Here is a 15,032-nt window from a genome sequence, read left to right on the forward strand (position 1 = left end):
CCTGCCCCACGTGACCGCCCCCCGCTCCCACGTGACCGCCCCCCGCTCCCCGCCCCCACCACACGGGGGCGCTGCCGCGTCCGAGGGTTTATTGCCCCTCCCCCCTCAGTCGAGTTTTCCGGGTCCCCAGTTTGGGGGGGCCCGGTTTGGGGGGGCCCCGCGGACCCCCCCGGCGTTTGGCCTCCAGCTCCTGGCGCCGCTGCTGGTGCCGCTGCCCTGAGCCCGGTGGGGGGCCTGGGGGGGCACAGAGGTCATGGGGGGGGTGGTCACGGGGGGGCCTTGGGGAAAAGGGGGGGGCCGAGGGGGATGGAGGGGGGTCAGGGGATCCCGGGGGGGAGTTGGTGGTACCCCCACGGGGGAGTTCCCAGGGGAGGAGGGGGGTCCCAGGGAGGCAAATGGGGCACCCTGGGGGGATCCCTTGAGAGATGGGGGGGGTACCCCAGGGGGGCTGGGGGGGGCCCAGAGGAGCTGAGGTGGTCCCGGAGTGGCTGGGGGGGAGTCCCCTGGGGGTCCCGGGGGCTGGGGTGGTTCCAGGGGGCTGGGGGGTCCCTGGGGGGCTGGGGGGGGTCCAGAGGGTGGTCTATGGGGGGTTCCTGGGGGTCCCGGGGGGGGCTGGGGGGGGGGGTCTTACCATGCTGGCACGGCAGTGCCTCCCAGGCGTCCTCCGTGCCCCACTCCCCCCCCACCCCCCACTCCCCCTCCCCTTCCTCATCCCCCCCGGCTGAGGGAGGGGCAGTGGGGGGGGGGTCTGGCGGAGGGGTCCGGAGGTCTGTGGGGGGGCCCCCCCATCCTCCTTGCTGCTCACAGGGGGGCTCCGGGGCAGCTCCATGTCCTGGGGGAGCGCACACGGGGAGAGAGTGGGGGTCATGCTGTGCCCCTCCCCAAACTGTGACACACCCCCCCCCCCCCCCCAAAGTGTGACTCCCCCCAAACTCACCTCCAGGCTGCCCCAGTCATCGTCCCAGCCATCAGGATCCTCCACGGGGGGCTCCTCGGGGGGGGGCTCTGGAGAGGACAAACAGGGGTCGGGGGGGGTTCTGGGTGTCCCCAAGGATGGGAGGGGGTTCAGGACCCATGGGGACCCCCTGTGGGGGGGCGTTGGGGTCCACGGCAGGGGGTTTGGGGGACCCTGGGGGGTCAGTGAGGAGGTAGGGACCCCAGAGGGCGTCTGGGAACCCTTGGGGGGGGGTTGGGGGACACTCACCTCTTGGGGGGGCCGGGGGGCCCTCGGCAGGGGTCTGCGGGGGGGTCTGTGGGGGGGCCCCGGCCTCAGCCCCCATCAGCCGCGCCGTCAGGGAGGTGACACCAGTGACGGCCCAGGACACGGCAGCCCCCAGCCCCCCCGACCCACCCCCTGGACCCCCAGGGGCAGCAGCTGCACTGGGAGGGTCTGGGAGAGGGAGGGAGGGGTCATGGGGTGGCGGGGGGGCACCCCCCAAACCACCCCCATGTCCCCCCACCCCCGTGTGAGTTCCCAATGTTACCCCCTTACTGCCCCCCAGAAGCCCCCCATATGTGGCCCCCAAACTGCCCAGCAGCCCCCCATGTCCCCCCCCAACCCTGTGCCCCCCTCCAATTCTCCCCCCCTCTCCCCAGTACCCCTATTTCTCAGCCCAGCCCCTCCCATTCTTGCCCCCCCCAGCCTCCCCCACCCCGGCCCCCCCATTCTCTCACCCTCCTCTGGGGCCCCCCCAGCTTCAGCGGCCGCCTCCAGCTGATCCAGGAAGCTGCGGATCGCCCTGAAAGCCTGGGGGGAGCCGGAGGGGGGCCCCAACAGTGAGGGACCCCCCCTGAAAGATAGGAGACTCCCCCAGCCCCAGGGACGCCCAGATGGGGACACCCAACCCCCCCAGCACATATTGCACGAGCACCCTGACCCCCAGCACCCATTGCAAAGGGACTCCCAGCACCCGCAGCACCCCCACTGCAATGAGCCCCCCCCCAGCGCTCCCTGCACAAGCACCCTGACCCCCAGCACCCATTGCAATGGGACTGCCAGCACCCCCACTGCAATGAGCCCCCCCCCCCCCAGCACTCCCTGCACAAGCACCCTGACCCCCAGCACCCATTGCAATGGGACTCCCAGCACCCCCAGCACCCCCACTGCAATGAGCCCCCCCCAGCACCCCCTGCACGAGCACCCTGACCCCCAGCACCCATTGCAATGGGACTCCCAGCACCCAGACCCCCCCAGCACAAGCACCCTGACCCCCAGCACCCATTGCAATGGGACTCCCAGCACCCCTGAGCACCCCCACTGCAATCAGCCCCCTCATTGCACGAGCACCCTGACCCCCAGCACCCATTGCAATGGGACTCCCAGCACCCAGACCCCCCCCAGCACCCCCTGCATGAGCACCCTGACCCCCAGCACCCATTGCAATGGAACTCCCAGCACCCCCTGCACGAGCACCCTGACCCCCAGCACCCATTGCAATGGGACTCCCAGCACCCCTGAGCACCCCCACTGCAATCAGCCCCCTCATTGCACGAGCACCCTGACCCCCAGCACCCATTGCAATGGGACTCCCAGCACCCAGACCCCCCCCAGCACCCCCTGCATGAGCACCCTGACCCCCAGCACCCATTGCAATGGGACTCCCAGCACCCAGACCCCCCCCAGCACCCCCTGCATGAGCACCCTGACCCCCAGCACCCATTGCAATGGAACTCCCAGCACCCCCTGCATGAGCACCCTGACCCCCAGCACCCATTGCAATGGGACTCCCAGCACCCCTGAGCACCCCCACTGCAATCAGCCCCCTCATTGCACGAGCACCCTGACCCCCAGCACCCATTGCAATGGGACTCCCAGCACCCAGACCCCCCCCAGCACCCCCCTGCATGAGCACCCTGACCCCCAGCATCCATTGCAATGGGACTCCCAGCACCCCCACTGCAATGAGCCCCCCCCAGCACCCCCTGCACGAGCACCCTGACCCCCAGCACCCATTACGACAGGATTCCGCGCCCCCCCCGGCCCACCTGCTGCCGCACGCCGGGGTGGGGGTCGGTGGTGAGCCCGCAGAGGGCGGGCAGCACCCTGCCGGCGCACTCCTGCGGCGAGTAGCACCCATGGGTGGCGGCGAAGGCGGCGACGGCGGCCGCCCGCGCCGGGGCGAAGGGGTCCCGCGTCGCCCGCGCCAGGGCGGGGGCCAGCACCCGCTGCCGGGTCTGGCGGGGGGGGCAGAGGCAGAGTGAGAGGCGGTGGGGGGGTTCTGGGGGGGGGGGCGGGGGCGGGTGCTCACCTGGGGGGGCAGGAGGGGGCCCAGGCGCCCCAGGCAGAGGGTGGCGTTGCAGCGCAGGGGTCCCAGCGCGTCGCCCGCCTGCACCCGCAGCAGCAGCCGCGGCAGCTCCCGCCCCCGCCGGGCCTCCCCCAGCTTGGGTGCCAGCAGCACCATCGACTGCGGGGGGGGGGGGCAGGAGGTCGGGGTGGGGGGCAGAACGGACCCTGGCGTCCAGGGGGGGGCACCCACTTGTGGGGACCCAGGTGTCCGGGGGGGGGAGAGCCAGGAGTTTGGGGGGACCCAGGCGTCAGGGGACCCAGACATATGGGGGGGGACACAGGAGGTCGGGGGGGGACCCAAGTGATTGGGGGGGGGCAGCTGCCTGTGGGGGACCCAGGTGTCTGGGGCACCCAGGGGCTCAGGTATTTGTGGGGACCCAGGTGTCTGGGGGGACCCAGGAGTTGGGGGGGACACAGGAGGTCCAGGGGGACCCAAGTGATTGGGGGGGGTCAGGTGTCTGGGGGGGGGACCCAGGAGTTTGGGGGGACCCAGACATATGGGGGGACCCAGGAGGTCGGGGAGGACCCAAGTGATTGGGGGGGGCAGCCGCCTGTGGGGGACCCAGGTGTCTGCGGGACCCAGGAGTTTGGGGGGACCCAAGTGATTTGGGGGGGGGGTCAGGTGTCCGGGGGGAGGAACCCAGGAGTTTGGGGGGGACCCGAGTGATTGGCGGAGAAGGGGGGCAGGTGTCTGGGGACACACACACATTTGGAGGGGACCCAGATATCTGGGGGACCCAGGTGACTGGGGGGGGGGACACCCACACATCTGGGGGGGACCCAGGTGTTGGGGGGTGTTCCCCGGGCTGGGGGGCGCCCACCTTGACGGTCTGCTCGCGGATGGCGGGGTTGGTGTCGAGGAACCCGTGGGCGACGTGGGGGAAGATCTGGGCGTCCACTGTCGCCTCGGGCAGGAACTCCACGTAGTCCTCCAGCTGGGGGGGCCCAAGTGTCCGGGTGGGCCACCCCCCCCCGACCCCCACAGCTGGGGGGACCCCAGCCCCCCCCCAGCCCTCCCCCAGTGCCCCAGGGCCGCCAGGGACCCTGGTGGCCGAGCGTCAAGGGAGGACCCCGGCGTCCGGCCCCACGGAAAACAAGGACCCGCAGGGACGAGGACCCCGGCGTCCGTCCCCATGGAAAACAAGGACCCGCAGGGACAGGGACCCCGGCGTCTGGCCCCACGGAAAACAAGGACCCGCAGGGACAGGGACCCCGGCGTCCGGCCCCACGGAAAACAAGGACCCGCAGGGACAGGGACCCCGGCGTCCGGCCCCATGGAAAACAAGGACCCGCAGGGACAGGGACCCCGGTGTCTGGCCCCATGGAAACAAGGACCCGCAGGGACAGGGACCCCGGCGTCTGGCCCCACGGACCCCGGCGTCCGGCCCCTCGGCCAGGAGGGCCCGCAGGGACAGGGACCCCGGCGTCCGGCCCCACGGACCCCGGCGTCCGGCCCCTCGGCCAGGAGGGCCCGCAGGGACAGGGACCCCCGGCGTCCGGCCCCACGGAAAACAAGGACCCGCAGGGACAGGGACCCCGGTGTCTGGCCCCACGGACCCCAGCGTCCGGCCCCTCGGCCAGGAGGACCCGCAGGGACAGGGACCCCGGCGTCCGGCCCCACGGAAAACAAGGACCCGCAGGGACAGGGACCCCGGTGTCTGGCCCCATGGAAACAAGGACCCGCAGGGACAGGGACCCCGTTGTCTGGCCCCACGGACCCCGGCGTCCGGCCCCTCGGCCAGGAGGACCCGCAGGGACAGGGACCCCGGCGTCCGGCCCCACGGAAAACAAAGACCCGCAGGGACAGGGACCCCGGTGTCTGGCCCCATGGAAACAAGGACCCGCAGGGACAGGGACCCCGGCGTCTGGCCCCACAGAAAACAAGGACCCGCAGGGACGAGGACCCCGGCGTCCGGCCCCACGGCCAGGAGGACCCGCAGGGACAGGGACCCCGGCGTCTGGCCCCACGGACCCCCGGCGTCCGGCCCCTCGGCCAGGAGGACCCGCAGGGACAGGGACCCCGGCGTCTGGCCCCACGGAAAACAAGGACCCGCAGGGACAGGGACCCCGGCGTCTGGCCCCCACGGAAAACAAGGACCCGCAGGGACGAGGACCCCGGCGTCCGGCCCCACGGCCAGGAGGACCCGCAGGGACAGGGACCCCGGCGTCTGGCCCCACGGACCCCGGCGTCCGGCCCCTCGGCCAGGAGGACCCGCAGGGACAGGGACCCCGGCGTCTGGCCCCACGGAAAACAAGGACCCGCAGGGACGAGGACCCCGGCGTCCGGCCCCACGGCCAGGAGGACCCGCAGGGACAGGGACCCCGGCGTCTGGCCCCACGGACCCCGGCGTCCGGCCCCACGGCCAGGAGGACCCGCAGGGACGAGGACCCCGGTGTCTGGCCCCACGGACCCCGGCGTCCGGCCCCACGGCCAGGAGGACCCGTCCCCACCTGCTGCAGTAGCTGCATGCGCAGCGCCCGGTCAGGGGAGGAGAAGAGGCGGACGATGACCGGGACGATGCGCTCCTGGTACTCGGGGGGGTCCAGCACCTTCGCCACCTGCGGGGATGGGGACGGGTGATGCCGGGGGGTGACGCCGGGGTGGGGGGGGACACGGGGGCGGGGGAGGACCCCCACCTTGAGGAGGGGGGGCAGGGCGCTGGCGTCGGCGCTGCCGAACTCGAGGGCCGCCAGCAGCCGGGGCAGCAGCTTGTGGCGGCGGAAGGGGCCGGGGAGGGCGTCCAGGCGGCCGCTCAGCTCCTGCAGGAAGGTCCGGCGCTCCGAGGCATCCCGGACCTGGGGGGGGCCGGGGAGGGCGTCAGGGGGTGGGGGGGACAGGGACAGGGAGGGGGAGAGGGATGGGGGCACAGGGAGGAGGATGGAATGGGATGAGACGGGAACGGGGCTGGAGGGGACAGGGATGGGCTGAGGATGGAGGAACAGGGACAGGGACAGAGAGCGGGGTAGGGAGAGGGATGGAGGGGACGGGGACGGGGACAAGGACAGGGATGGGATGGGGAGGGAGAGGACAGGGATGGGATGGGGACCGGGACCGCCTGGGGATGGGGACAGAGAGGACGCGCTGGAGGTGGGAGACGGGGAGAGGCCACCGCGGAGCAGGACGGGGACAAAGCCGGGGCACCGAGGAGGAGGATGGCGGTGGGACGGGCACGGGGACGGGGACGGCGCGGGTGGCACAGACCTGGAGCTGCTCGAGGAAGAGGCCGGTGTGGACGAGGGGGCAGGCGAGGAAGGCCCCCGGGCGCTGCAGCCGCTGCAGGAGCTGCCCCGGCCCCGGCCGCGCCGACGGCTCCGCGGCCACCAGCTCGCAGAAGGGGGGGACCAGCCCCGCCGGCAGCTGGGGACGGGGGGACGGGGGTCAGGGGGACCGCAGCGTTTTGGGGGTACCCAGGGGGGTGGGGGGAACCCAGGCAACCGGGGGGGACCCAAGCCTCTGGGGGGACACAGGTCGTTGTGGGGGCCCAGGCAGCCAGGGGGAACCCAGGTGTTTTGGGGGACCCGGGCATTCGGGGGGGACACCCAAGCCTCTGGGGGGACACAGGTCGTTGGGGGAACCCAGGGGTTTTGGGGGCACCCAGGGGGGTGGGGGGAACCCAGGCACCCGGGGGGACCCAGGTGGGTGGGGGAAGCCAGGCATTTGGGGGAACCCAGGGGGGTGGGGGACCCACCTAGGCATGCAGGGGAGACGCGGGTGTTTTGGGGGACACAGGAGTTCAGGGGACCCGGGGGGAGGGGGCTGAACCCAGCAGCCGGGGGGGGGGAAACAGGTGCTGGGAGAACCCTGGTGTTTGGGGTGGCCCAGGCTGGGGGGGGCGCGACCCCCGCGTCCGGGGGGGGGCCCGGGGGACCCCGGTCTCCGTGCTGACCTTGCCGAAGCTGCGCAGGGCCGTGGGCCGGGGAAGGGGCCCGTTGAAGACCTCCCAGACGAGGCAGCCCAGGCGCCACATGTCCCCCGCCCTGGGGAGAGCCGTGGCAGCACGGGGACACGGGGACCCGCCCGGTCTCCTCGTTCCCCCCCCCCAGCCCCCCACGGCCACCTTCCCCCCAGCCCCATGACCCCCCCCATATCCCCCCGTGTCCCTCCCCAGCCCTTGCGTGTGTCCCGCTGGTGTCCCCCCGTGTCCGCCCCAAGAGCCCACGTGTCCCCACGTCCCCCCCGTGGCCCTGTCCCCCCCCCACAAGACCCCCATGGCCCCCCCAGGCCCATGTCCCCCTGACCCCCATGTCCTCCCAATGACCCCACGTCCCCCCCATGGCCCTGTGTCCCCCCACAAGACCCCCATGCCCCCCCCAGGCCCCACGTCCCCCTGACCCCCCAGGTCCTCCCATGACCCCCAATGACCCCACGTCCCCCCCAGGCCCTGTGTCTCCCCACCATGCCCCCCCATAACTCACCAGGGCTCACCCTGTCCTCGTGAGGGGTCGCTGAGCTCGGGGGGGTCCTGGGGCCGGGGGGGCACGCCGGGGGGGCGGGGGGGGACCCCCTCGCTGGCGGCCGCCACCCGCTCCAGGCCCCCCAGCTTCCAGTCGCCCCCCGGGTCGACGAAGATGGCGTCCAGCCCCAGCGCGTGGTGCACCAGCCCCGAGCCCCCCAGGAAGGACAGCGCCGTCTGCGGGAGCGCTCGGTCGTGATCGGGGACGCCCCGGATGATGAGGTACCCCCCCCGGATGATGAGGCACCCCCCCCCAGACGCCTGGGTCCCCTTCTGAACACCTGGGTCCAACCCTGCATGCCTGGGCCCCCCCAAATGCTTGGGACCCCCCAGACACCCGGGTCCCCCACCCCGAATGTCCGATTCCCCCCAAACGCCTGGGTCCCTCCCGGACGCCTGGGCCCCCCCCTAGATCCCAGGGTCACCCCAGATGCCTGGGTGTCCCCCCCCAGATCCCAGGGTTCCCCCGGACACCTGGGCCCCCCCCCAGATCCCAGGGTCCCCCCGGACACCTGGGGCCCCGCAGATCCCAGGGCCCCCCCCAGATCCCAGGGTCCCCCCGGACACGGGGGTCCCCTCCGCCCCCCTCACCAGGAGCTGGTGCAGCCCCCAGGCCACCTCCTGCTCCCCCAGGTCTCCCGTCGGGGGCCGCAGCTGCAGGTGCCGGCGCAGTGGCGTCACCGCCTCCGTCACCAGGTACAGGCACTGCTCCGTCTGGGGGGGCCGCCACGTCACCGCACGCACCCCCCACATGTCATCGCGTCCCCCCACAGCCTCACAGGCCCCCCCACGTCCCTCTGTATCCCCACGCTGTCCCCGCATCCCCCCACGTGCCCCCACCTCCCCCTGCGTGTCCCCACACATCCCTGTCCCCCGTGTCCCCCCGTATCCCCCCCACATCCCCCCCCCCATCGCCCCCCAGGAAGGACAGCATCCCCGTGTCCCCCTCCCCCCGTGTCCCCCCGCATCCCCCCGCATCCCCCGCGTCCCCTCGCTGCGCCCACGTCCCCCCGCATCCCTGCCCGGCCCCGACGTCCCCGTCCCCGTCCCCCCCCCGCGCCCCTCACCTCCAGGCTGTCGAGGTATCCCAGGACGCTGGGGTGCCGCAGGCTGCGCAGGCGCCGCAGGGCCGCCCGGGCCAGGGGGGTGGCAGCCGCGTCCCCCGCCCCCAGGCTGTGGGCGAAGACTGACACCGGCGCCCCCGTCCGCCTGGGACACGGGGACACTGTGGGGACGGGGGTCGTGGGGACACGGGGGGGGGCACGGGGACATGGGGATGGGGGGTACGGGGACACTGGGGGGGCACGGGGACATGGGGATGAGGGGTACGGGGACACGGGGGGGACACGGGGGGCCAGGGAGACACGGGGGGGCATGGGGGGACACAGGGATGGGGTGGTACAGGGACATGGGGGGACATGGGGACATGGGGATGGGGGGTACGGGGACACGGGGGGGCACGGGGACATGGGGATGGGGGGTACGGGGACACGGGGGGGGGGCACGGGGACATGGGGATGGGGGGGTACGGGGACACGGGGGGCACGGGGACATGGGGATGGGGGGTACGGGGACACGGGGGGGCACGGGGACATGGGGATGGGCGGTACGGGGACACGGGGGGGACACGGGGGGGACACAGGGATGGGATGGGATGGTACAGGGACATGGGGGGGTACAGGGACATGGGGGGGCATGGGGGGACACAGGGATGGGGTGGTACAGGGACATGGGGGGGTATGGGGACATAGGGGGACATGGGGATGGGGGGGTACGGGGACACGGGGGGCATGGGGGGACACAGGGATGGGATGGGGTGGTACAGGGACATGGGGGGGTACGGGGACATGGGGGGACATGGGGATGGGAGAGTACGGGGACATGGGGGGGACACGGGGACATGGGGACGGGGGGGGTACAGGGACACGGGGGGGTACGGGGACATGGGGGGCCAGGAGGACATGGGGGGACATGGCGGGGACACGGGGACGGGGGGGTACAGGGACATGGGGGGGCAGGGGGACATGGGGGGGCAGGGGGACATGGGGGGACACGCAGACGGGGACCAGGGGATCGTGGGGACATGGGGATGGGGGGGTACGGGGACATGGGGGGGCATGGCGGGACACAGGGATGAGGGGACAGGGAGACATGGGGGTACGGGGACATGGGGGGGACACGGGGGGGACACGGGGGGACACGGGGATATGGGGGTGACATGGGGGGAGCATGGGGATGGGGGCCAGGTGGACATGAGGGGACATGGGGGGACACGGGGATATGGGGGGGCATGGGGACATGGGGGGGGCATGGGGATGGGGGCCAGGTGGACATGAGGGGACATGGGGGGACACGGGGATGGGGGCCAGGAGGTCGTGGGGACATGGGGGGGACACGGGGGGACACGGGGAAGAGGGGCAGGGGGGCCCGGGGATGGGTGGGCCTGAGGACACGGGGGCAGGGCGACACGGATACGGAGACACGCCGCGGACAGGACGGGCCCCCCCTCCCCGCTACCCCCCCGCCCCCCCCCACCTTTCGCCGCCCCCGCAGCAGCCGCCAGAGCGGGGCCGGGTCCGCGTCCGCCGCCGGGCCGAGGCCGGGTCCGGAGCCGGGTCGGGCGGGCCCAGCTCGAAGGGGAAGTCCCGCACCGGGTCCCGGGAGAAGAGCCACATCGCGGGGGCCCGGGGGGGGCCCGGGGGGGGGGGGGGTCCGGGGGGGGCCGAGGCCGGCGCGGGCCCAGAGGCGGCGGCGGCGGCGCCGGGCGGGAGGATCCGGTGGCGGACCAGGGGGCGGGGCCGGGGCGGGGCCTGGGGCGGGGCCTGGGGCTGAGAGTGGGGCCGGGCCGGGGCCGCGCGGGGAAGGGGAGGGGCGAGGGGAGGGGCCGGGGAGGGGGGCGGAGCCGAAGAAGGGGGTCTGAGACGGAGCCGCTGGGGAGGCGGGGAGGAGCGAGGGGCGGGGCGGGAGAGCGAGGGGCGGGGCGAGGGGGCGGAGAGCGGTGGGCGGGAGGAACGAGGAGCGGGGCTGGAGAGGGGGCGGGGAGGAGCGAGGGGCGGTGCCCCGGGGGGCGGGGCTCGAGAGGGGGGGCGTGGAGGACACGCGGCCACCAACTGGCCGCCAGGCTGGCGGGACCAGGCAGTGACGTCAAGGGGAACGGGCAGTGACGTACGTAGTGGGTGTCAGGGTCACGCCGGCGGTGGCACAGGCCCGTGACATCACCCCCCCGTCCATCCCCCACCCCCGACACCAGGGACAACACGAGGCCAGTCAGGTCTCAGCAAGTTTATTGGTCACTGGGGGTCCCCGCCATGATACGGGGTCTGTTGTGACACGGGCTCATCAAAGCGGTACAGGGTCCCCGTCGCGATACGGGCTCCGCTGTGACACGGGCTCGTCAAAGCAGTACAGGGTCCCTGTCGCGATACGGGCTCCATTGTGACATGGGCTCGTCAAAGTGGTACAGGGTCCCCATCCCGATACAGGCTCCGTGACACAGGCTTGTCAAAGCAGTACAGGGTCCCTGTCGCGATACGGGCTCCATTGTGACATGGGCTCGTCAAAGTGGTACAGGGTCCCCATCCCGATACAGGCTCCGTGACACAGGCTTGTCAAAGCAGTACAGGGTCCCCGTCACGATACAGGGTCTCTTGTGACACGGGCTCATCAAAGCAGCACAGGGTCCCCATCACGATACAGGGTCCCCATCACGATACAGGGTCCGTTGTGACATGGGCTCGTCAAAGTGGTACAGGGGCCCCATCCTGGCGTGGAGTCCTCGAAGGAACATGGGGTCCCGGTCATGCTATAGGGTCTCCGTCATGATACGGGGTTCCCATTGCAATACTGGTCTTGAAAGAGACAGAGGGTTCCTGTCGTGGCACAGAGTCCTCAAAGAAACATGGGGGCCCCTGTCATGACAAGGGGTCACCCCGTCCCTGTATGGTGGGATCCCCCAAACAACACCAAGGCCCCAGAGGAACTGGGGGGGGGGAGGGGGCTTGTCATGATACTAGGGGGCTGAGGCCCCCGGGGGGGGGGCTTGTCATGATACAGGGGGGGCTGAGGCCCCAGAGGAATTGGAGGGGCCCTATCAGGATACAAGGGGGCCCTAGGGGCCCTATCGTGATACAGGCAGGCCCGAAGCCCCAGAGGAACGGGGCGGGGGGCCTATCACGATATGGGGGGGCCGAGGCCCCAGAGGAGGAGGGGGTGGGCCCTGTTGTGATACGAGGAGGCAGGCCATCAGCGGGCGCCGCGGGGGGTCGAACCCCGCCCCGGGTGGGTCCCGGGGGTGCCCCCACCAGCGCCTTTTGCTTTTTTTTGGCCTTTTTGGGTGCGGAGGAGAAAAAGCAAAACCTGAGACAACGGGGTTCTCTCAGGAAAAGAAAAAACCTCCCGGAGCGGGGGGAGGGGCGCCCGCCGGGGGCCCCGCCCCACCCCTCCCCCCCGGGGTGCAAACCCCCTTCCTTTGGGGGCCCTGGCCGCATTTGGGGGAATCGGGGGGAATTTGGGGCCGGAGGAGCACGGCGGCTCCGCGGGGGGGGAGGCGGGCGGGCGCCGCCGCTGCCCCCCGAAACACCCCGCAAAGGGGCAAAGCGAAACCCCCAGACCGTGGGAAACACGGGAAACTGCCCCAAAAAGCAACCTGGGGGCGGGGCCTCCCCGGGGGGCTTTTTTGGGGGGTGGTGGTGGTTTGTTCGGGGTTTTTTTCACTGAAAAAAATGGGGTTTGGGGTCCGGTGCACTTCCCCGGCGCAAAACGGGCTCAGAAAGGGCGGGGTTGGGGTCAGGCACGCGTCCCCAGCGCAAAATGGGCTCAGAAAGCAAGATTTTGGGTCGGTCGCATGCCCCCAGTGCAAAATGGGGTCAGGAAGTGGGGGGTTGGGCCAGGCACACGTCCCCCACATAAAACGGGCTTGGAAAATGGGATTTTGGGTCCGGCACGCTTCCCCGGCGCAAAACAGGTGCAGAAAGCGGGATTTTGGGTCAGGCGCGCATCACAGGCGCAAAATGGGCTCAGGAAGTGGGATTTTGGGTTGGGCATGCATCCCCATCGCACAACGGCCTCAGAAAGCGGGATTTTGGGTCGGACACGTGTCCCAGGCGCAAAACAGGCTCAGAAAGCGGGATTTTGGGTCAGGCGCGCGTCCCGGGCGCAAATCGGGCTCAGAAAGCGGGATTTGGGGTCGGGCACGTGTCCCGGGCGCAAAACGGACTCAGAAAGCGGGATTTTGGGTCGGGCACGCGTCCCGGGCGCAAAACGGACTCAGAAAGCGGGATTTTGGGTCGGGCACGCGTCCCGGGCGCAGAACAGGCTCAGAAAGCGGGATTTGGGGTCGGGCACGTGTCCTGGGCGCAAAACAGACTCAGAAAGCGGGATTTTGGGTCGGGCACGCATCCCGGGCACGGGGGGGCCCCACTGGTACTTACTCCGCTCGCTCACCTTTCCTGCCTCTTATTTGGGGGGGGATTTCTACTTTTTAGCCATTTTTTGTACCCAATTGTCCATTTTGGGGCAGATCGAGGCCGTTTTAGGCACCGTCGCTGCGTCAGGGGGAGAGCGGGGGAGGGGAGAGAAACAACAACAACAACAACAACGGGCACAACAACCGGAACAACACCAGGAACAACAGCTGGAGCAACCAAGCTCTTCCCTACCCCAAAAATTCTGCGACTTCTCAACTCCGATTGTTTTGGGGGAAAAAAACTGGGACAAAGGTTAAAAAAAGCCTCCCCCCTCCCCAGGCAACATGCAAAGGTGCTGACTAAGCTTTCTATTTTTTTGTAAAAAGCCACATTTTCCACTAAAAGTCCCAATTTGGGGTGTGGGCCTGGCCAACAGCACTTGCTGCATGTTTTGGGGCACTTTTGGCCTTTGGGGTTGGTTTTTATTTTTCCTTTTCAGATTTGTGGATCTGGGGGAGTGGAGCAGAATGGGGGGGGAAAGCGGCAAAACCTGCCCAGGGTGAAACTGTGCCACCCCCATCGCACCCAAATCTGGACAGAATTTCCCGGGTTTGGGAGTGAAAGCAGCAGAAATACCCTTTTTTTTGATCCCTACGTGTTTCTGAAGACCCTTTTTTGCCCCAATCTGGCGGTTTGAGACTACGGAATCCTCAGCTTTACAGTCGGAGGCGCAGGAGCAGCGGGTGTGGGCGCCGGCCGGGGGGTCTGGAAAAAACACCTGCGAGACACAGCCCCCCCCCACCCCGTCAGCCACCTTTTGGGGTAAAAGCAGTAAAGACACCCATTTTTTTCCCATTTATCCGTAAAAACCATCGTTTCTCGCATCGCTCCACACCGGGAGGGGGGTGACGGGGTTGGGGGGGCGTAACCATGCCGCGCGGCCATTTTGGGGGCCCCAGCACTCCCCCCACCAGTGCAACCACGCCCCAACACCCCCACGATACCGAAAATGGCTGGAAATGCCCCAAATCCGCAGCCCCCCCGCCTCCCCGACCCCAAACCGGGTGATTTTGGTGAACCGGGGGTTTGGGGCGCGCCGGGAGTACTTGCCACCATCGCAGATGAAGCCATTTGGGGGCTTTTGCCTTAATTTTTTTTGCTCCCCCCTCGCTCGCTCCTACACTTACAGCTTGTTTTGGGGGAAAAAGCCTAAATTTAATCATCCTGCTGCTGTTTATGGAGAAAACCTGAAAATACAATTATTGCACCCCCCCCGCCCCCGCTTGGCTCCGTCCCCCTCCCCTGCTGAGCGTTTTAGGGGGTTGGGGATTTCTTTACGTTATTTTTTCCTAAGGGAAGCTCCTGGGGACGCTCGGCACGAGCCGCAATCCTGATTTTCCAGCTCCGTTTTGGGGGGAAAAAAGCGGCTTTTCTTCCAAGCTGCCTCCTACCACTGCATCTGCGGAAAGGCTGGAAACAAGCCCAAAACGCGCCGCCCCCCCTGCCACACCCCCGGGCCAGACCCTGACCCAGCTCCACCAGCCAGTAACCAACAGAAACGCCCCAAAACAACAAAATTAAATAAAAATCTTACTTCTGACCGGCTCCACATTAATCAAATCAGTGTTTTTATCCTCAAAGGTCCCTGTGGAAAAGCTCCTGAGTGCGCTCTGGCTGCAGATTTGCCTTTTTTGGTTAAATCCCGAGACCCGGGGTCTCTTTTTATTTTTCCTTGGCATTTTTCTCACCGTTATTTGCCTTTTTTTCTTGCGTTTTGCTGCTTCCCTGAGGGGGCAAAAACACTCGAGACCCCCCCCTCCGCCCCCGCAAAAACAACCCTTTTTTTTCCTCTTTTCCAGAGAGTTTCAGCCATCCCCTCCCGCACAT

The 15,032-nt window shown here is 69.6% G+C and overlaps 1 protein-coding gene across 1 annotated transcript; it reads right to left on the reverse strand.

The window, feature by feature from the left end:
- Positions 1–74: 74 nt before the first annotated feature.
- SCYL1 (SCY1 like pseudokinase 1) lies at positions 75–10,521 on the reverse strand. The gene is given in 17 exon segments (XM_030006794.2): positions 75–234; positions 632–755; positions 758–832; positions 938–1,005; positions 1,205–1,390; positions 1,675–1,747; positions 2,986–3,174; positions 3,249–3,404; positions 4,108–4,221; positions 5,738–5,845; positions 5,924–6,082; positions 6,489–6,644; positions 7,174–7,264; positions 7,703–7,917; positions 8,332–8,454; positions 8,808–8,949; positions 10,276–10,521. Coding segments are annotated over 17 exon segments (2,265 nt in total). The 5' UTR covers positions 10,416–10,521; the 3' UTR covers positions 75–88.
- Positions 10,522–15,032: the final 4,511 nt, after the last annotated feature.

Source organism: Aquila chrysaetos, unplaced genomic scaffold (genome assembly GCF_900496995.4).
Source record: "Aquila chrysaetos chrysaetos unplaced genomic scaffold, bAquChr1.4, whole genome shotgun sequence".
Classification (NCBI taxonomy): domain Eukaryota; kingdom Metazoa; phylum Chordata; class Aves; order Accipitriformes; family Accipitridae; genus Aquila; species Aquila chrysaetos.